The sequence below is a fragment of the Zalophus californianus genome, chromosome 13 (assembly GCF_009762305.2).
Source record: "Zalophus californianus isolate mZalCal1 chromosome 13, mZalCal1.pri.v2, whole genome shotgun sequence".
Classification (NCBI taxonomy): Eukaryota; Metazoa; Chordata; class Mammalia; order Carnivora; family Otariidae; genus Zalophus; species Zalophus californianus.
In genome coordinates this window covers 34,432,905-34,453,315 of record NC_045607.1, presented here as the reverse complement: position 1 = coordinate 34,453,315, position 20,411 = coordinate 34,432,905, and the positions used below count along the sequence as shown (strand labels likewise).

At 41.8% G+C, this 20,411-nt stretch overlaps 1 protein-coding gene across 4 annotated transcripts; it reads left to right on the top strand.

Annotated features, from left to right (window-relative positions):
* The first annotated feature begins 2,954 nt into the window (after positions 1 to 2,954).
* Positions 2,955 to 20,326, top strand: TRMT10B (tRNA methyltransferase 10B). Of its 4 annotated transcripts, XR_003523903.1 has the most exons (10): positions 2,955 to 3,024; positions 8,826 to 9,029; positions 9,499 to 9,607; positions 10,212 to 10,336; positions 12,196 to 12,348; positions 13,490 to 13,568; positions 14,212 to 14,279; positions 18,077 to 18,200; positions 18,780 to 19,006; positions 20,174 to 20,326. XR_003523903.1 is itself a non-coding variant. In XM_027616895.1 (9 exons), the coding sequence occupies exons 2-9, from the start codon at positions 8,844 to 8,846 to the stop codon at positions 18,932 to 18,934; spliced, it is 999 nt and encodes a 332-aa protein (XP_027472696.1). In that variant the 5' UTR covers positions 2,955 to 3,024; positions 8,826 to 8,843; the 3' UTR covers positions 18,935 to 20,326. The 4 variants fall into 4 exon arrangements, 3 of the variants coding, with proteins under 3 accessions (XP_027472696.1, XP_027472697.1, XP_027472698.1); XM_027616895.1 differs by having other exon boundaries at positions 18,780 to 20,326; XM_027616896.1 differs by lacking the exons at positions 13,490 to 13,568; positions 14,212 to 14,279 and having other exon boundaries at positions 18,780 to 20,326.
* Positions 20,327 to 20,411: the final 85 nt, after the last annotated feature.

Below are 20,411 nucleotides of genomic sequence, written 5' to 3'. Positions count from 1 at the left end.
GGGGCAGAATCAGAGTGTTATGTACCTAAGGTCTTGGCAATCAGAACAAAGCCGTATTTTGGGAAAAGACCCCTTCTAAAACCCCTTGTTAACTAACCAGTTAACCAGTCCTTGTGCCAGGAAAAGATTTTCTTAGAGGCTTGTTTCTTTTCACACAATAGTTTGAATAAAATTTTAAATAAGGCTCTTGAACATAGATTTGAAGTGCTTTTGTGGCCAAAGTGGGAACAATAGGACACTGAAATAATAAAAAATTATATGGTGTTAAACAGGACATGAACACTTTTACCAGCAGAAAGCTCTGTGAAGAGCTGCATAATTTATATGTTCGAAAGTTGAAGGAAGGAGCTCAGGACTTCAGCTCAACCAGGGCTTGAATCCTGGCAGTGTTCTTATAGGCACTTCTCTGGGCCTCAGTTTCCCCAACTGACAAAAGGAATTATTACTAGTCTCATTTAGTGGGGGCCTACAGTGTGCCAGATGCTTTAGATACCTTGAATATATTTTCTTATCAATGGGACAACACCCTAAACTAGAGATTGTTATGTAATACACATTCAGCATTATTGTGAGAAATAATCATGAAGGCAGGAAGAAGACTGTGAAGCCTCTGGCACAGGTACTCAAATGTTTATTTCTGTCTTTCTTTGCTTCCTCCCCCCCTCAAATCCATTAACTCTCTTGGATTGCTAGTGTATGGAGTTAGTAGGTTGCTCTGCAGTTCCCATGAGGAGTACTAAGTTCCAGAAGTTCCAGGAAATCCCTCATTGTTAAGAAGCTACAACGAGGGATGGGGTGCTGTTTAGCGCTTTCTTTGAGATACACAGCCCCCTACATGAAATAAGCAGAGTGGGATACAATGCAAGAGTCAGTTGTTTAATGACTAAGAAACTAGCAGACATTTGCACTTTTCCATCCTTTTTCCACTCACCATCACATTGGCTGATTCATTTCTTTATACAAACATTTGTTACACCCATCCCAAGTGATGCCTGATGCAGGATTATGGATGTAAGAATCCTGTCTCCAAGAGCTCCTGGTCTAAGAGATAAGATGACATGTAGAGATAGAGACCTACAATATAAGGCATTGTCTGCTCAGGACGACCAAAGAGGACAGATAAGGTGCAATGAGAGCTCAAAGGAGAGAAGTCATTTTGGAGTTGGGGACAGAGTAGTGATCATGGAAGTCTTCCTGTAGGAGGCAGCATTAATTAGAACTATGTCAAGAAGTATTTATTGAGTAGCTACCTAGCATCCTGTCCTGGATTTGGTAGATAGGAAGGTAAGTTTTGGATGTGTTAAGAAAGAAAAAAATCACTCATTTGGTAGTTCTGTCAACAAATCTTTACTGTGCAGCGGTACTGGGAATCAAATCATCAACATGATAGATGTTCCCTCAGGAACTTAAAATTGGTAGGAAAGACACAGAAAAAAAGATTGCTATTAGGAAGAAATGAAGAGTGCCAAGATGGGGATGGAATGAACTTATCTTACCTGGGTGATCAGTAAAGGCCTCTCTGAAGAGGGAAGGTTTAAGCTGAAGGCTAAAGGATAAGGAGCCAGCCATGGAAAAAGTGAGAGGAATGGGAAAAGTATCTGCAAAGGTCTTGGGTATATTTGAAGCATTTCAAGAAGACAGGTGTGACTGGAACACAGCAAGCCAGAGGAAGAGTGATAGGTGAGGTTGGTGGGGCAGCCAGGAACCAGGCCAGGAAGGCCTTGGGAAGGTTAGACTTTATATCCAAGTACAATGGGAAGCCACTAGGGTTTGAAATAGGGGAGACACATAATCATCTGGCAAACGGAGGTCCGCTGCATGGTGGGAGTTGGGGGGTGGGGGTACAGGGTAGGAGGGGTGGGAGGAGCAGTTCTGAGGACTTTTCTGTGGGGATGGCCATGAGCTCATTCAAAGGTGAAGAGACACTAGAGCAGTGGCTGGGAGAGAGGGAGGTATCCAGTTTGGCTGAGTGCAAAGTGCAGGGACTGGCAGGTGTGGACTGGTAGGACTGGTAGGGACTGGTAGGAGCCACTGAAGACCCTTTCAGCCACTTTGCAAGCCCTGCTGAGTGGGAAGCCAGGACCAGCTTCTGAGCTGAGAAGAGAGGTTAGCGCTGGGTTTTAGGAAAAGCCTTCTGGGAGATAAAGAATGTTTACTTTTAGCATTTAAAAATTGCTCCAGTAGGAGATAAAGGATGGGACTGAAGGACTAGGGGCAGGATGGAGGTGCTGCAGGAGCTGTCGAAAGAAGAGTCCAGAGAGGGAAAAAGTGTGGGGTCAAGGAGGGATCCAACAGGGCTGTGGTTTCTTGGGCGGGAGATATTTCGGGCTCATTCATGTTAGGCTCTCTCTGAAAGGGTGAGACCCCTACGATTGCAGGAATAAAGGGAAGAGTGAAGAGTGGGTGATAGTTTTTATCAGGCCAAAGCTTGGAGAAGTCTCTTCAGTTCTCTGAGCCTCGCTTTCTCCGTGGATCTGTAAGGTGAGTTGGATAAAGGAGAATGGTCGGTCAGAGGCTAGACTCATTCGTTAAGGGTCCAAGCCCGGATATCCCTGGTGTCTGCCTGGAAAGCCAGGTGGTGGTGAGGGCAGCTGTGTGCTCAGGGAAGGCTGTGTCGGCTCCTGGGCTCTGCTGCTTGTCGGGGAGGCCCCCAGGCTGTGAGATGAGGGGGTGGTTCAAGACGGGTTTCAGCCCAGTTTCGCAACGACCAGCCCTTGACAGCCATCAAAGCCCCCGGTTGCCTGCCGCGGCCTTGTGAGGTCGGCAAGCGGCTGGAATTGTAATCTCCATCTCACAGCCGGCGAAACAGGCTCAGACAAGCGAGGCAATACCTGGGCGGTACGCACCTCGGTGGTGCCAGCGTGGGTGGAAGGCAAAGCCTCCCACTGGCCCCTGCTCGCCGAGCTGCCAGGCTGAGAACTACAACTCCCAGAATGCCATTCGGAGAGGGGGCGGGAACCGGAAGTTGTTCCGGAGGCGGGTCCTGGTGTGCGCCGCCGAGGCCGCTTGAGTTGAGGGGTTCAGGTACGCCCGGGGCTCGTTGTGGGGCCGGCCTGGGGCTGGAGGGGTCTGGCTTGGGACTGCCGCCTCGTTCGTGGGCGGGGCAGACGCCGGGAAGCAGCCCTCAACCGTCGTGTCGCCTCGTGTCCTCCACCTTGGTGCTTTCCCTTGCTGCTTCCCCTGACACTAGCAGCCGGTGTGGCCCACGGGCGGGGTACTCTCAGGCCTGGGGTCTGGGTGTTCTAGTTCCAGAGGACTAGAGTTAGCTTCGGTGGACTAAATTTTAGAAAATGAGAGAAGCGTGCAAACAGAGACTGGCCCATCACTTAGCACCCAGAGATATGCTCATCAGGTGGGACTTAGGTTAGAAAACATCTGAGGCCTCTGTCAACTCAGAGGTGGGGGGGTGGAGAATTTATTAAGTCAGCAAGTATTTATTGAGTGTCTGTTGTGTACCAAGCCCTTTTCTAGGCATATAGGGTAGTGGACAAAGCAGACAGAACACCTGCATTTAAGCAGGTGGAATATAGGAATGGGGAAGTTCAGATAAAAAGTAAGTAAAACATGTGCCATGTTGGATAGTGAAAATCAGAATAGAATGAGACAGGTAGTCATATAATTATCTAGGGGAAGAGCACTGGAGGTAGAAATGACAGCAAAGGCAAAGGCCCTGAGGTGGGAATATCCTTGGTATGTTAGGAGCAGCAAGTAGACCAGAAAGTGCAGAGGACACTTGGTGGGGGAGGTAGACCTTAATGATCATATAGGCCATTGTAAGGATTTCAGTTACGTGCTATAAGTGAAATGGAGAATACTGCATAGTTCTGAGCAGAAGGGTAACATAATTATCAAACATTTAAGATGCTTTTATTCTGCAAGGCTCAGTACTGGATACTGGGGGTGTGCACCTGAATTCTTTATCCTCTTTTCCCTGGAAGGGCTTATAATGTAGTGGGGAAACAGGCAGACCAGCTGTCATGCAAGGCTGAGTCAGATAATTGGACCCCTGTAAAGGCAGAATGGACATCAGTCTCAAATCCTCAGCATGTACTATTATATTGGGTGCTTAGTAACTGTTACATGATTAGTGTAATTAATTGAATAACCCAGCACTCTGTACTGGGCCTGTAACAGAGGTTCAGAAACACATTTTTTTCTTTGTTTAAGATTTATTTGTGTTTTTGAGAGAGAGTACACACACACAGAGGAGAGGGGCAGAGGGAGCGAATCCCAAGCATACTCCGTGCTGAGCCTGACAACAGGGCTCAATCTCAGGACCCTAAGATTATGACCCGAGCTGAAATCAAGACTTGGGCGCTCAACTGACAGCCATCCAGGTGCCCCCAGAAAACACTTTTCAATGAAGAAATGAAATGCTAAATCTGGGCATAGACAACGTCTCACACAGATTAAAAAGATTTGTTCTTCTGTGATGCCTAATTTCACGGTAGCTTTCTGAGGATCAATAGGTGGCAAGCTTCTATTGAATATTTACTGAGCTTCCATTTTGTGCCAACCCTTGTGCTGGCCACTAAAGATACAAAGATGAAAAAGATGTGGTTCCTGCCCAGTCTGCTATATCTCAGACTCTTCTGGTGTTGGTTGGAATTGCCTTCATTTGATTTTCAATATTGTATCCCGGGTTCCTGAAAAACATCCTCAGGGACTATAGGAACTTGGAGAGATGTGAGATACAAAGAGGGGAATAGGAAGAAGGGAATGGGGGTGCTAGTGGTAAAATTCAGTTTAGTGCAACAAACATTTATTCAAACACTGCTGTTTGCAAGGTTCTATATTGTAAGCTGTTACAGTATTTATGCAAATGTAAGTACACAGTCCCTCCTGCAGAGGAATTCAGTTTGGTAGGAGAGGAAACATGAACGTAGACCTTCCAGTTTTCTAAACAACAGTGAAAAACTCTGCAGCCCCTCCAGCTACTCCAACCCTAGCTCTCTTTTCTCCTTCCCAGCCAGACTTCTCCAATGAGACATCTACATTCATTGCCTCCCAGTCATTCCCCAAAAGGGTCTGACAGAGAGGAGGAGCTCAATGAATATTTATTGACTGAATGAATGGACAAACAGAATACAAAATGCTGTGGAGTAGAGAGGAGGGAAAGCACATGGCTACTAACAAACTGGCATTCGTTTAACAAATTGATCTGTTTTCTTACCCTAATAAAATGCGGTTAGGTATTGAGCCAGTTTATCTTAAAGTTTTCATTTGTTCTTTTTTTGAATGCGTAAATGTAGAAAAATGTAGAAAAAAGGCACAGTAAGATTTGTTCAGTCATCTAAAGGAATGGTCATAACAGGTCTGGCTGTCTTTTCTTAAAAAAGGTATTTATAATCAACGTCACTTCATATGTGAACAGTGCAGCACTTCTGAAATGTCTAAGAATAACTTGGTATTTTCCTCATTTCTCTAGAAATAATATACACTACTAAGTTTTGTGTATGCCATAAATTCATAGTGACATAGTCAATGGTATAAATATATTAAAATTTGTACTGAGTATTAGATTATTGAGCAAAAGTAAACTTTAGCTTATATAAGAAAATGAACACAAATGTCTAATCTATAACTTTGAAAATCTAGAATGTAATTTACTTGGCCATCTTCAGGAATATATCTAGTGGTCATATGTTGTTCACATGATGTGTGATAAATACCCAAAACTGCTCAGAACCTTACCTTTTTAGAAAAACTAAAAAAACAACACTGAAGGGGTTTGAAGAACCTGTATTTCATGAGTAGTTGTTCCATGTCAGGTAAATGACATATGTCTAGTTCTTGCAACGGTCCTGGGATGTAGTATTATCCCATCTCATAGAATCTGTGACAAAGAGTTAACAGTTTAGGCTATTATCCCACTACTCACAGGTAGGAAGCTGAGAAGCACAGCTAAATCCTAAGATTGCTGTTTCCACTACAACAGCCTATTATGTCTAAATGAAAAACAAAACTAAAATTTGGCCTGATTTTGAGCATTTGATGGAGTACAAGAAAACAGTATGAGCTCAACACTAAAAATGTTTGCTATGAACATTGGTCTAAACATTAGAGAACAGGGTGGCCTGGGTGGCTGTTGGTTTAGCGTCCGACCCTTGGTTTCGGCTCAGGTCATGATCTCAGGGTCCTGAGGTCAAGTTCCTTGCTCAGTGGAGAATCTCTCCCTCTCCCTCTGCCCCTCCCCCTGCACACATGTGTGTGCACATGCACTCTCTCAAATAAATACCAAAAAACCACATTAGAGAACAAAATATAATCCTCGGACACTACTACTCAGCTCTATAGTGGGTAATATTTATAGTTAATATAAATGCAGTTTACTGATCTACAAATTGTAGAAACAACCAAGGGGATAGACAAAGCCCAAAAGGATTAATTTGATGACACAATGTAGAATCTGTCTTGAACGTGTAAAATTAAAGCTTCAGCTTACCAAAATTGGAACATTGAAGGAAGAAGAGAGAAAGAGGGAAAGATAAGGGTGTTTATGTTCAGAGCCTAACCCTGAAATTGTTGAACAAGAAGTAGAAGTTTAAAGATATTCTTAAACATAGTAAAGATGTCTTCTGATAATTGTCAGGACAGAGGTATGGGTATTGGACTTACCTTCCTAGGATAAAAAAAGCTGTAAAATTGGACAGATTATATGAAGAAACTGTTTTCAGGCATGGAACAGGCAGGATAAGCCTGTTATCCTTGCGAGAAATGAATTTAAGGTGGATTATAGGCCTAAAGGTAAAAGCCAAAATTATAAAGCTTCTAGAAAGGAACATAGAATATCTGTGTTTTTAGGGTAGGCAAAGATTTCTTAGAGGTTACAGAAAGCATTAACTATAAAAGAAAAGAATGATAAATTAGACGATTAAAATTTAAAATTTCTGCTCAACAAAAAAGCAGTGTTAAGAAAATGAATAGGCAGGCCACAGACTGGGAGAAAATATTCTCAATACACATGTCTGAAAAAGGACTTGTATCTAGAAATATGTTAAACTTCCACAGCTCATTAATAAAAAGATAATTTAAAAATGAGCAAAAGACTTGGTCAGAAATCTTACAAAGATATATTATGAATGACCAATAAATTGCCAGAAAAAGTGCTCAATATCATTAACAATCAAAAAAATGCAAATTAAAACACAACTAGGTTCCACTGCACAAGAATGGCTTAGATTAAGAACTCTAACAACAGCAAATGTTGGTGATGATGCAGAGCATATGAAGTCTCCTTCATTGCTGACAGCACTGTGAAATGGTGCAGTTACCTTGGGAAAGTGAAGGCCGTCTTTTATGAGTTAAATAGGCAACTATCCTATGCCCCATCAACTCTACTGTTAGGTACTTAGCCAACAGATATGAGAATATACATCCACAAAAACACTCGTAAGAGAATGTTCATAGCAGCTTTATTCATAATAGTCCCAGACTGGAAAAAATCTCCAATGTCCATCAACAGGAGAATAAACAAATTGTGATACAGTCAAACAATGGAATTCTGCTCAGTAATTAAAAGGAATAAACTTACGAATACATGAAGCAACATGGATGAATCTCAAAACATGTTGAGGGGGAAAGTGTCAACATCACTGGTTGAGTCCATATATATGATGTTCTATAATAGGCACAGTTAATCTATGGTTATAGAAAAAAGCAACGGTTGCTTTTGGCTGGTTGTGGGAATGGGATGGAGATTGACTTGGAAAGTGCAGAAGGCAAGGAACTTTCTAGAGTGACGGAAATGTTCCATATCTTGATGAGGGTATGAGTAAGGCCCTGTGCTTTTGTCAAAAATTCATTGAACTCGTATATTTAACCTTCACACACATTACTGAGCTATACCCTTAAAATCTTTGCATTTTACTGTATGTAAATTATACCTCAAAAACATTTTAAAGGTCAGTGTAACTAACAGAAAAATAAAAAATAAGGTGATTTGAATTTTAGTGTTTCATAGGGAGTTGATAAAATTCCAAGTTGATGATTCAAGAAGTAACGAAAGTATATGATTTCAGGTTCAGGAGTCAATTACCAAATGAACTAAAAACACCTGGTTAACAGGTTGCCACTAGAGGTGGGAGGGGTTGGAGTGAGGATCATTACTTTTCATTATAAATAGGTCTTTATTTTTCTTTCATCTGCCTGGATCGTATTACATAGATTTGCTTTTGCAAAGATAGACTTTTCCAAAGACGGTGGTAGCTCACTGGACTTAGAGGAGCAGCCAGAAGCAGTGGACATATTGTTCTGTCTGTGACACTTAGCTATAGACTAGAACATTTTTTTTTAAAGATTTTATTTATTTATTTGACAGATAGAGACACAGTGAGAGAGGGAACACAAGCAGGGGGAGTGGGAGAGGGAGAAGCAGGCTTCCCACTGAGCAGGGAGCCCGATGTGGGACTCGATCCCGGGACCCTGGGATCATGACCTGAGCTGAAGGCAGACGCTTAACGACTGAGCCACCCAGGCGCCCTAGAACATTTTTTACTCACAACCTTCCCAGGGATTTTGAACAGCGCTTTGAAACTACGGCATTGGTTAAGTGTGCCATAGCAGTGGTTCTCCATATTTTCCTACTTCAGCACCTCTGATGGATATTAATAGTCATTAATAGTCATGGCGGTGACTGTGGCTTTCAGTCTCTGGAAGACACAGATGCTTTTCTCCTTTCAACAAATCTGTGTTAATATTTCCACACTTTTACTCCTTTGGCAACACAGTAACACTATTTGACATTTGGACATAGGGAAATAGCTCTGTAAGGGAAATAATGTAATGTCTCACATCATTCTGCCTTTCTCTAACCTGGGTGAAAGGGACAGAAGACTAAGCACATGGACTGGAAATTGGAAGGGAGTGCTCAGAAAACAGACTCACGTGTGCTACAGGAGCAAGAGGTCATCCTAGAGGACACAGGAGAAGATAGCATCTCTGAAAGCTTCCGGCTTCTACAGATCGATGTGGAATGCGAGCATCGGGAGGGAGAGACGCTGCCTGCAGGCAGTGCAATGTGGTGCTCAGTAAGTGCAGAGAGTTGCCCGGCCGTGGGCTCTGGAATGATGCTTTGTCCCAGAGACCCCTTGTATAAGGGTAGGTCCTAGTAACAAAAAGACTAGGAATGAGTTTGGTGTGTTCCAAAATTGGATGAATTTCCTGCTAACTGGTTACAGGTTTCAGTTCCACTTGAGTCATAAGAAGAGTAAATCAAGTTCAAGAGGAATTTTTGATATACCTCAGAAGGGTCGGGAAATCTAAACTCTGCTGTAGGCCCTGTCCCTAATACATTTATTTTGGGCACCTCACATCTCTTTCTTGGGGCTCTGCTTTCTCTGAACATAATCCAGTCTTTTTTTTTTTTTTTTTTTGACACTAATATCCTTTTTCTCTCCTAATTTTAAATCTCATTTAAAAAAATAAGTAACTTTCGAATATTCATTTTCCATTTTGGTGCTTATGAAGTTCTCAATTTTGTTTTCTGGATAACGTAAGAAAAATGTCCAAAGAAAACAGAGACACTGGGAAAAGATAGTTGCAGCAAAGAAGAGCAAAAGAAAGCAAGAAAAAGAAAGAAGAAAGGCCAATCGTGTAGAAAATTCAGGTAACAATACATCAGATTGCTGGCATAATCATATTTATGTCTTAGCAGACTGGTATCTGCATGTTCCTAGGAGAGTAGGAATGTTGTTTTTAAGTAAAAACAAACATCTTGGAGGTAGAACCTATTGTTCTATTTTGTTGGAAATCAAAGTATCAGTGAAAGCAAAATTTAAGGCTTCACATATCTAGGGCACATGTGTGTTTATAAGCTCAGAAGTAGAAGGAATGATAACATTAGCAGCTAACATTTATTCAGTGTTATGTGCTAGGTTCATTGCTAAGAATTTTACATGCATTACCCTAAAGGGTAGGTGCTTTTCTTATCCCCATTTTGTAGGTAAAGAGACTGAGACTTAGAAATTGAATAACATGCCCAAGATCATATAGTAATAAAAGAATGGGCTGAACTCTGATTTAGACTTAGCATTGTGCTCCAGAGCCCACACTCCACACCACTCTGCTGTCCCCAAATGAATGAATACCTTATATGAGTTTCAAGCTTTTCTTTATATGCAAAAAGTACTCACTTGGCTGGGGAGATTTGTTTCTTACTGAATGTATTCCTGTTTTCCCACTTTTATTTCTTTCTGATATTTCTACTCTAGGCATCTGCCCCCAGCACAGCAAACGTTTTCTGAGATCCTTAACCAAGGAGAGACTTTGGGAAGCCAAACACTCAGGACCAAGACTCTGTATTGATCTGAGTATGACCCACCACATGTCTAAGAAGGTAGGACATCCATTAAGCTCCGAATTCCTGCTCACATGAGGGAGGTCCAGAAGGGAGCAGCTTTTTTTTTTTTTTTAAAGATTTTATTTATTTATTTGACAGAGAGAGACACAGCGAGAGAGGGAACACAAGCAGGGGGAGTGGGAGAGGGAGAAGCAGGCTTCCCATGGAGCAGGGAGCCCGATGCGGAGCTCGATCCCAGGACCCTGGGATCATGACCTGAGCCAAAGGCAGATGCTTAACGACTGAGCCACCCAGGCGCCCCCAGAAGGGAGCAGCTTTGACAAAGAGCATAACCAGTTCCAGCCTCTGTAATTCCATAGTAAACCAGCAAAAGTTTAGTTTTTTTTACACGTGGCTATTCAGCTCCAAGATGGCTATTGTTAAGAATCAGAAAGAGACTAGATATGCTCTGGTTTAGTTTGCAAAGTGTTATTTTATCTTCTGTTTTGAGCCCCACACTGTTGCCTCTGTGTTTATGGTGTCCACAATCTAGATGGGGTCTTTCATGTTCAGCTCTCCAGAGATGAAATCTGGTTTTCTACTGGGAAGAGGACTACTTGCCTGGTTGCATGTTGGGAGATGACCTGGTGGGACGGCTTCCTGCAATATATGTGTTTTAATCGTTTTCCATTCACCCTATTGTGAAGGAGGGATTCCACCGTAGGGTTCTAGGGATGGCTGAAGAATACACACTTGACATTGGACAGCTAAGAGTGATAGCAGTTTATTAGTCACCAGTACTCAGCGCAGGGGGAAGATGACACTGCATGCTAGGCAGGGCCATGTGGTATTACACTCGGGAATAGAATGAACAACCACGGGCTGTGGGAGGCAGGCTTTGTAGTGTCACAAGGGTGGAGTACCCCTTGGTTCCTGCAGGAAGATGTGATTGATTTGCTGGGAATAACTCTTTGGGCTCGCGGGGAATCAAAACCCACTACTTAGGGATAAGCAGGAACTATACTTGGTTCCTTTTATAGAAAGGATTGTTTAGCTAGGGGACCTTATACAAGGGAGCAGAATTGGGAGAACTTGCAGTTGGGTTTTTCAGGGCCCACCTGGTTTCACCAGATGTCTAGGCAACACACAGTAGTAGACCTTCATTTTAGGCCTTACACCACAAAATGGATTTTTCTGTTTGCCAACATCTCTGTTATATGTGCTACTGTTTGCATGTTTTTCAGAGAGATTAGGAAGACTGAAGATCTGGGGTTCTTACATGGAACCTCTAAGTATAGCCCTCTGAAAAGGTCAACTAAGAATTTTCTACTGTTTATATTGAGATATCAGATTAAATCAAACCCAAAGTGTTTTTTCTCTCCTGAACCAAATCAGGCCAGATTGTGAAACTACCTTTCTTTAGGGGTTTGTCTCTGAATCAGCATGGAAAATTAAAACTTCTGACCCTAGTCCATCTCTAGAGTTAGGGAGAAGGTGCTAAGTTTATTTGATGAGTATAAAAAAAAATGTCTGTATAGTAATCTAACTTTTTTAAAGTGAATAGTAAATATCACATGGTAAGATTTTAGATATGAACTAAAAGAACAATTCCATATACCTTATGAGCTATATAACAGCAGATCCAGAAGGAGGGAGAGTGCTCAGTCTTTGCATTAACTCACTATTTCCAGGCTAGTATCATTACCTTAACTGTGATCTATAAGGTGTGTGCCATGGGGTGTAACACACATGCACACACATAACACATACTAGCTCCTGGAATAAAAGGGGCCATTCTAGTTCATGAGATTTCCCAGAGTAGCATTCAGTGAACTTACTGAGTAACCATTTGTTTGATAATGAATTTAGAAAGAGTGGGCATGTTTCCAATCTAAGCTGTCCTAATTTCTTTGAAGGAATTAAGTAGACTGGCTGGACAGATCCGAAGGTTGTATGGTTCAAATAAAAAAGCCAACAGGCCATTTTGGATCTACCTCACTGGATTCACAACAGACAGTCCCCTGTACGAAGAGTGTTTGAGGATGAATGATGGATTTTCTAGTTACCTGGTAAGCCTTATTGGGCATATTATTTGAAGTGTCCTTTGAAAAGTAGGTTGTGTGGTCATACTAAATTTTTTTAACTTTTTCATATTTTGATATAAAAATATGTGAATTATTTTCACTATTGCAATCTAATAAACTTTAGAACCTCTCTCAGTTCTTATATTTCTAAATTTCTATCCTTCTACCGCATTGGCAAACTAATATTACCAGTCTCTAGGACTGTGTTTTGTACCTTTTGTATTGTATGCTAGACTGTATACTCCAGTAATGTTTTGGGGAAATGCCATGACTCCTTTCTTGTTCACACTAGTGCAGGATTAGGGAACATGAGTTGTGGGGGAAGAGAAAATCCTTATGGAAGTAATGTGGATTCAAGATGAGTTTTAGGGAATCCTCAGTTATTTTTTATCTCTTTCCCTGAGGGCTCATGAATGCAGTGATTATAATAGAGGCAACAGTCCAGATCACTTCCTAAAAAGTGCCACTAAAAATGTCTTGTGTGTTTGTGTGATGTAGCTGGACCTGGGTGGTGTGAACTTTCCTAGGGAGGTCCACAGAGGCAGTGAGCATGAGAGGTACCCTGTGTGGTCCTGCACAATTACTTGTGGTAGCTGTTACCATCTTAACAGTCTGTCCTATAATACAACCATTTCCAGCTTTTCTTCTCTATGGGTGTTTTATGATTCTTGTATGTGAGCCCAACAGACCCACTCTTGGGGCTACGAAGTTCCCTTGCTTTCCTGTCTTCATGCCTTTCTTTGGTGATTCTCCCCATTTTCAGTGCTTCTTCCTTTTGTATGTGTCAGTCAATCTCACCTCTTTTCAGAAACTGAGTTCCAGCATTCCCTTCAGTAGAAGGCCGTCCCTGGTATTGTCACTTCCTCATCTGTCGTCCTGGGGCAGCCTTCCTGTACATCTGTTAGGGTCTCTTGTTACTCTGTCTCATTTTGTAGGGTTGAATGTCTGTCCTTTCTACTTGCCCTCCCCAGCTGAGCACTTTCTGAGAACAGATTGTCAGACATGTATCCCCGTGATGCACATAGGGTCATGCCTAGTAGAGAATAGATGCCTGGTAACTAGTGGCTGCAGTGTGGGTAGTGTCGTAACCTAGTTCACACTACATTGGATTATTTACATTTTTCAGCTAGACATAACAGAGGAAGACTGCTTTAGTTTATTTCCTCTGGAAACCCTTGTGTACCTGACTCCTGACTCAGAACACGGTATGTACTTTACTGCATGGATTCATGTAGCACTTTGTTCTTAGCCCTGTGTTTGATTATTCCCTGTGTCAGAACTTGTTAAAGCCACCCAAGGTGTATTAAAAAAAAAACAAAAAAAGGAATGACCACTAATAGCACACCTCTTATGGGTGGATACATCACTCTGCTTTCCATATGTGCTGCTGTGTGCGCACAGCGGTACAGATCTAGGGTCTACAGCCTCAGCCGGGCCTTGTGAGCTCCCTGCAATCTTTCCCAGTTTCCCCAGTCAGCTCCCTTCCTTGGCCTCTTGGATCAATGTTAGATACCTATATTTTCCAGAAAATTAATTATTTCACATAATTTTCAAATTTGTTGGTATCAAGTTGATCTTAGTATTCTTTTCTAATTATTTCACATTCCTCTGTTATTTTAATTTCATCTCCTTTCTGAATCCTAATGTTGATTTGAATCAACTCCCTTTTTTTCTTGATTAGATATGCCAGAGCTTTGTCTTTTCAGAGAATGAGCAAATCTGTTACCTTTTGGTTTTCTATTTCATTAAATTTCTACGTTTATCATTAATAATTCTTTCCTTTTACTTTCTTTGGATTTAGAAATTATAAAACTGATTTGATCTCAATGGCCTTCATTTTTTCATTAGCTCTTGAAGATATTGATCTAAACAAAGTTTACATCCTTGGTGGACTTGTGGACGAAAGCATTCAGAAGGTAAATGTACATTTTAGACCTAACAACTATATTTTGAAAAGCGGGGCTTACTTTCAGAGGCAGCTGCCCTTTCATAATCTTACGCAAAAGGCGTAAAAACTCAGAGAATAGGAAGAAGGAGCCTATCCTGCCTAGGTTGGCCCTTCCACTTGTAAAGCTCCCTGTCCTCATCAGCATTAGCGATCCCCTGATCTGACAGTCCTGTTAGGACCTGGAATGGGGAGTGTTGGGTAATTACATACATAGCCATGTTGAAAGCCTTTCTTTTCTCCTCTCTTCAGTTCTGCAAGGGTAACTCTGATCTTAACCAACGAAGCATTGACTCGCAATTCTTACCAGCTATTTGTTCTTTGCGGAGGAGGAGATTGCTCCTTCTTAGGCCATCTTTTCTGCTGACATAAGACTTATCCCATAATCTCATTGTCAGTAGGACTGTCCAGATTTCTTGTGTTGAATTGAAATTTCATTGGAATAATTGGAGTTTTGAAATATGTTTCTGTTATATACTTATTGAGATAATTGTTTAGTTTATATTACTAATTAACATATTGCCTACACAATAAATAATGATATAATAGTTAAAGTGTATAAAAAGAAAAAAATAGTGAGGAATAAGTCTCCCTCCCATCCTTGTCCTGCAGTGTCCCCCACCTGAGGCAACCACTGTTTTCTTTTATTTTTTTAAATATATATATTTTAAGATTTTATTTATTCATTTGAGAGAGAGAGAGGTAGAGTATGAGTAGGGGTGGGGGAGAGTGAGAAGCAGACTCCCTGCTCAGCAGGGCACCCGATGTGGGACTCAGTCCCGGAGCCCTGAGATCATGACCTGAGCCGAATAACTGACAGCCACCCAAGTGCCCCAACCACTGTTTTCTTGTGTATCCTTCTTGATATAGTCTGTGATCACACAGGTATTTGTTGGTGGTTATATTATGCATATATATATTTTTTCATATATGTAAGTGTATTTTATATATTTTTTCATATCTGTATGAGATACATACACATATTTAATACAGATACTTAACTGAATTGCACATATTCTATAAAGGTCAGTGTTCCATGACTCAATAGTGATAATCTAAAAAATAGGTGGGGGGTGGAGGTGGAATTCTAAGAATGCCAGCTATTAAATGAGAAATACATAATAGAATTTGAAAAATCATTATTTTGTCACTCCTAGGGTAATCATGGTTTCAGGGAATTGGTTGAACGGAAGGTTGTGGGGGAACTGGCTCTTTACGTGGTCTCAAAGTATCATCCCACAGATTGCAAGGCAAAAATGTACCATTACAATGAAGTGATCTGGAGGTCACCATCTTACCAAATGTTCAAACTTAGAATCACCACTAGTGACATTATGTGCCTCCCGATGTGATGGAATCTCACTTGGGAAGTATTCTTACTGGAAAATGTTTAAACTACATTTAATCATGGGGAAACTGAATGTGAGACATTCTGTGGGACAATTGGACCACACTTCCAAAAAAGCCGGTGTAGTGAAACAAATAGTTAGGGGGGCTGTTACAGTTTAAAAGACATTAAAAGGACATAACAGTAGCCAAATGCAGTCTCCCACAGCAGAGTGACAGCCCCTTTTTAGAGGCAAAGTCTAAAGGGTCAGTGAGCAGTGTATGATCAACAGATACGCAGTTTTAACACATTGTTTTATCTCTCCAGCAATATTTAAATTGAGAAATAATTGGCATAATAATTTGCCAGAGGTATAAAACTTTTTGGTTGTTACTGGAGAGTTTGACTTCCTCACAGAAAATATGCTGAGCACATTTCAAGGGGGAATCGTTTTATCTTTAAATGTTCAGAGAACAGAAACTAGACTATGAGCTCCTCCAGGGCAACATCCAAGTCTCCTGCTAACTTGGAATTCTTGTACTCCAGGTCAAAATGATTGCAAAAGAATAGACTAAAAAACAAAACAAAATATAGACCAAGAAATAATAGACCTTGTATGCAAAGGAGTGTTATTCTTCAAAGAAGTCTTTGAGCAGCTCTACCTTTATCTTCTCTTAATTGCATCACTTAACACATTTTGGAAGTTCTGTCTTGGAATTGTGTCTCATGTGAGTCTGAGAAGCAAGTAATCCAGTATTGTAACAGAGGTGCTAGGCCTGCTTCATGCAGCTCCAGTTGGTTACACCGCACTCAGGGTGGCCAGTCAGTTATAGCACTGTAGGAAAGGACATCAGCAAGCTCGAACCAATTCAGAAACGTTTGGCATGAATGATGAAGAGACTCAAGACTAAGTCGTAGTCAAGGGAGAGGTGACAGAACTGAGACTACCGGCAGAGTGCACAGAGTGCACAGATCACTGCTGTTGAGTACCTGAACGGCCTTCTTGTGGAGGAGCCATTTTACTTGCGTGGTGTGGCCCCGGGGGATGGAATTAGGACAAATGAGTGGAACGCTCAGGGAAAACAGAAAACCTCGCTATCAAGAATTTCCTTTTAACCCGTACTGTCAAAATTGGAATAGGTTTCCCCAGGATGCATGGAACTCCTTGTCACAAGGATTGTCCACTTAAGGACAGAGCCCACTGGGGAAGGAGGCCATAGAGGACAGACAAAGATTGGATGGATGTTTGGAGTGGCATAGTTAACTATTGAGGCCCCTTCCAAACCCAAGGATGTTAATTATCCCAATATTCTAAACCTTTCTTTTTAATCCTGAAATTCTTTTTTTTTTAAAGATTTTATTTATTTATTTGAGAGAGAGAAAGAGAGAGAGCACATGAGAGGGGGGAGGGTCAGAGGGCAAAGCAGACTCCCTGCTGAGCAGGGAGCCCGATGCGGGACTCGATCGAGAGACTCCAGGATCATGACCTGAGCCGAAGGCAGTCGCTTAACCAACTGAGCCACCCAGGCGCCCTAATCCTGAAATTCTAAGTAGGTAGATGATCTTTCCAGAACTTCTTACAAGGTAGCAAATACAATTTAAACTTCAGTTCATGACTCAGGGACATCTTTAAAGGGATATTAGTTACTGTACTCCGATCCTCAATGGCCTCAAATTTTGGGGGTTTGTTGAGTTCTTTTTTTTTTTAATATTTTATTTATTTATTCATGAGAGACAGAGGGGGAGAGAGAGAGAGAGAGAAGCAGAGGGAGAAGCAGGCTCCCAAGGAGCAGGGAGCCCAATGCGGGACTCCATCCCAGGACCCTGGGATCATGACCTGAGCTGAAGGCAGACGCTTAACCATCTGAGCCACCCAGGCGCCCCGGTTTGTTGAGTTCTTATGACACCTTTCTGCAGTTTTTAGAGCCCTTCCTTTTAGTTGGGCTCTGTGCTCTCACACCTTAATGTTGTCTTATTGCTTGTGGTGTATCTGACTTGAATCCTCTCTCTCGTCGAATTTACTGCTGCCGAATGGCTAGAAGCTGAAAACTCCAGATATCCAGAATTGTGTCGTACTGAGTTAGGGTCAGGAGTGTTCTGCTCTGATTGATTTAGACTGCTTGAACTTTTGGATGCAGATCTCTTGAATTAATTTGTTCTTGGTTGTAAGTGGTTGTAAATGGAAACTAGTGGCTAGATGACTCCCAAGTGAGATGTTTGCTGCACAAGCCATTTCTTACGTGGAACAAGTACTCTTCATTATCTGAAGTTTCTTCCATTCTACCGTAGGCCACTGATTTTTAATACACTTATCATTTAATTACAATTACAGATGGAAATTGGAATGGTGGTAAATGGGGTTTCTCACGATTTGTTATGCATATTACAATGAGAATATCTTCGTCAGTTTTAAAAGATAAATATTTAACTGTGATTCACAGAAGGTGACGTTTCAAAAAGCCCGAGAACATTCTGTCAACACAGCCCGCTTGCCGATCCAGAAATACATGGTCAGATGCCAGAATGAGAAGAACTATCATTCAGAGATACTAGCCATCAATCAAGGTACTGCTGACATGGCCCACAGTTAACGTGTGTTAGTTCTGGTGCTACTTCTTTGCATTGTGTTTAAGTATAAATGGCCCCTGAAGCAGCCCCCCACCCCCCTGGCCACCGGGACTGATGTGCTCAGATTTTATTGCGTGCACTTTGTGACAGGTACTCTGGCCTCTGGGAGGCATTTTTCATCTTCTTCTTAGATCCCAACTATGTTAAAGATTGTTGAAATTTTTCCCTTGGCCTAAAATGCCCTGTGTTCAACCCATCATTGAACAGTGAATTCCTATCTATCCTTCACAATTCAGTCCAGGGGCATCTCGGCTGCTCCTTCCCCCTCTCAGCCATGTTAGGGGCTCTCCTTGGTGACCCCATTGTACTGTTTTCCTCTCAGAGTTGTGGCACGGTCCCTTCACAGGCTCATATCTCTCCGTGTAGGCTGAGGTCCTTGTGGGCAAGCGGGTCCATGTGTGGTGCAGAGTAGCCTTGTTGAATGAACTATTCCAGAACACCCTTTTCCTCATTAGTCCTTTACTAGTTCTTTTTCCTCATTATGGTCACTGTGTTTTCTTTTTACCCTTCTAACAGTATTTGATATCCTGTCCACATACTTTGAGACTCAAAACTGGCCTGAAGCATTGAAGAAAGGAGTTTCTTCCAGAAAAGGCTATGTTCTTCAGAACTCAGTGGATGATGGACAGCCTAAGGAGCTGCAGAAGGCAGAGTTGCTGGAGGTGTCTTGACTGAATAGCAGAACAGAGGCTGGCGATAGCACACACTTGCCTGTACTTGACATCTTGGATCTTCACTAGAATGTAAGTTACTAGTAACAGGGACCACATGTTATGCTCTTTTCTATCTCCCATAGTGCCTAGCTCACAGGAAGAGCCCAGATATATGTTGACTAAAAAGTTTACATAACGAGGAATTAGCCCTCAACTACATGGCTTTGGATGTATTAATTCATCTTTTATATACCTATTTGTGAAATACCTACTCTTTAGAGATAGCTTAACAATTAAATAGTTATTGTTATATCAAGAGTTTAATTTTCACTGAACTGGCATCATCAAGTTGTAGCACTCTCTCCAGCCTCCTCTGAGCGTGCTGATTTTCCCCAACTCAGTAATACACTTTACATGTTTTGCAGGATCAGCCTGTCCTAACCTAGCCCTACTTTAAGCCCCCATAGCGCTTTGTTCCCACTTGTGGCTCCCACCCCGTCTCTCCTGCTCTGAGTATGGAGTGGAGGGTTTCTCTCTTCCTTACGGTAGCCTCCTAACAGGACATTTTGTGGGAGTATCTTTGTATCCTTCTGAGCCTTGTACAAACTAGATTCTTCATATACATTTGTAACAGGTCAAATTGAAAAGCAAAAACACAGTATTAACTCTAACTTAAAAATAACCAGAAAATACATTGCCTCTGACACAAGCATGTTGGATAACCTCTCATTACACAAATCTGAGTGATCCCTTTTCTCATATCTTAGTTACATACAGTTGCTTCAGTTACTCTAAATACTTAACCAGTTTGGATTGGTAAACTTGAAAGCTGTTAGCAAATTCAGAGAATATATTCTAGATCTCAAAAGAACCAAAGTGTTACCTCTCTGCTCTGTCCCCTCCCCTTCAGAATTTAATCCTTCAGGAGCTTTGATCACCTTACAAATTATGTCAGTATCTTTTTATTAAAAACAGCCCAGTCTTCAGGAAATATCTTTAGGAATATATACTGCTCCTTGGTCTTTATCACCATATTGAATGAGTTCTATAATCTCTGTCATCCAAGAAGGGACCTCCTATGGCTAGGCTTCAGGGGTAACTCATACTCCCAGGGAGGTCTCTGCCTCCCAGAACACTGACCTGGATCATTTGTCAGGCTTCATTTTCACTTCTAAAGGCTTTTCTTAAAACCCCAAACAGCATGGGAGAATTTCCTCTCCAACTCTTATCACCTCTACCATTTTTTCAAAAACCTAGACAGGAGTTTTGGACTTGGCTTCAAGAATCTCATCAGTGTTGGGGCGCCTGGGAGGCTCAGTTGGTTAAGCGACTGCCTTCAGCTCAGGTCATGATCCTGGAGTCCCGGGATCGAGTCCCACATCGGGCTCCCTTCTCAGCAGGGAGTCTGCTTCTCCCTATGACCCTCCCCCATCACATTCTCTCTCAAATAAATAAATAAAATCTTAAAAAAAAAAAAAAGAGTATCATCAGTGTT